The sequence below is a fragment of the Aplysia californica genome, unplaced genomic scaffold, assembly GCF_000002075.1.
Source record: "Aplysia californica isolate F4 #8 unplaced genomic scaffold, AplCal3.0 scaffold00839, whole genome shotgun sequence".
NCBI lineage: Eukaryota > Metazoa > Mollusca > Gastropoda > Aplysiida > Aplysiidae > Aplysia > Aplysia californica.
The window spans coordinates 96,756-97,784 of NW_004798109.1; the positions used below are offsets into that span (position 1 = coordinate 96,756).

A 1,029-nucleotide genomic window follows, 5' to 3' on the forward strand; every position below is an offset into this window, starting at 1 on the left:
ACACACACACACACACACACACACACACACACACAAATCTACTCCCAAATCTTAAACAACCCCAGCCTCTCACTCCCCCACTTTCTCACAACAACCATAATCACCTCCACTCACCAACACACTCAAATCTTAAACAGCCCGAAATGGCTCATCTTCGGGTCCGTGGAGACCATAGTGATGTTAGAGACCTTGACAAAGATTTCGTCTGAGTTCCGGAGATAGAAGACCGCTCCCAAGTTGCTCACGTACTCTCCAAACGTCTTGCTCTGCCCCCAGCACTTGGTGATGGAATTCTGGGCCAGCTTCTCTTCGCCCCCGTTGTGGTACAGAATGTTGTATCTGGACGGGAAGAAACAATTGACATTAATATTAACACTTTAATTCGCTGGAGGATGAGTTCGGTTCTGTTCGATTCGATTCTACACAGTGCCCATGGGCGGATCGGTCCTCTAATTCCAGGCACCGCCTATCAGAAGTATAAGTTCTAACCGACATTGTGGTCGTTTTGAGTAACTAAGGCCATATGAGATCAGACACCAAAATGTTCTATCTGCTCTATCAAAATCGTAATATTATTCGGAGTCGTTAAAGGTATGTAAAGAATTGAATTCGAGCTCAACATCTTTTATTTCGAACTTCTCAAAACTAAGGTACTGAGCAGACAGACTTTCGTAATTCTAGGGTATCGAATTGCAGACATGAAAAGCAGAATAAACATAAGTTCTAATTATGTCTCTTTTTACCTCACTTAAGGAACAGGTTATTCAAACAACATTCAAGATTCATTCAAGTAAGAAAAAGGTTTTTCACAAATATAGTCATTCAATAATAATCTTTTTTTAAAATTATGTGCGGTTTGGGGTGCTTTTGTTTTTAACATCACTTAAGAAATCAGTTCTAAAACAACATTCATTCAAGTAACAAAAAGATTTTTTTTTAAAGTCCAATAATATTTTTTTTTAATTACATCATTCATGAAATCACTTATTCAAACAACATTCGTTTAAGAAACAAAAATAGATCTCCCTA

The 1,029-nt window shown here is 38.3% G+C and overlaps 1 protein-coding gene across 1 annotated transcript in view; it reads right to left on the bottom strand.

Annotated features, from left to right (window-relative positions):
• The window catches only part of LOC101845807, a gene marked incomplete in the record, with an annotated part of 213,913 nt that overhangs the window by 4,785 nt on the left and 208,099 nt on the right, over nucleotides 1–1,029 (bottom strand). The window contains 1 exon segment of the mRNA XM_013088939.2: nucleotides 2–339. Coding sequence (XP_012944393.1) covers nucleotides 123–339 — 217 coding nt within the window.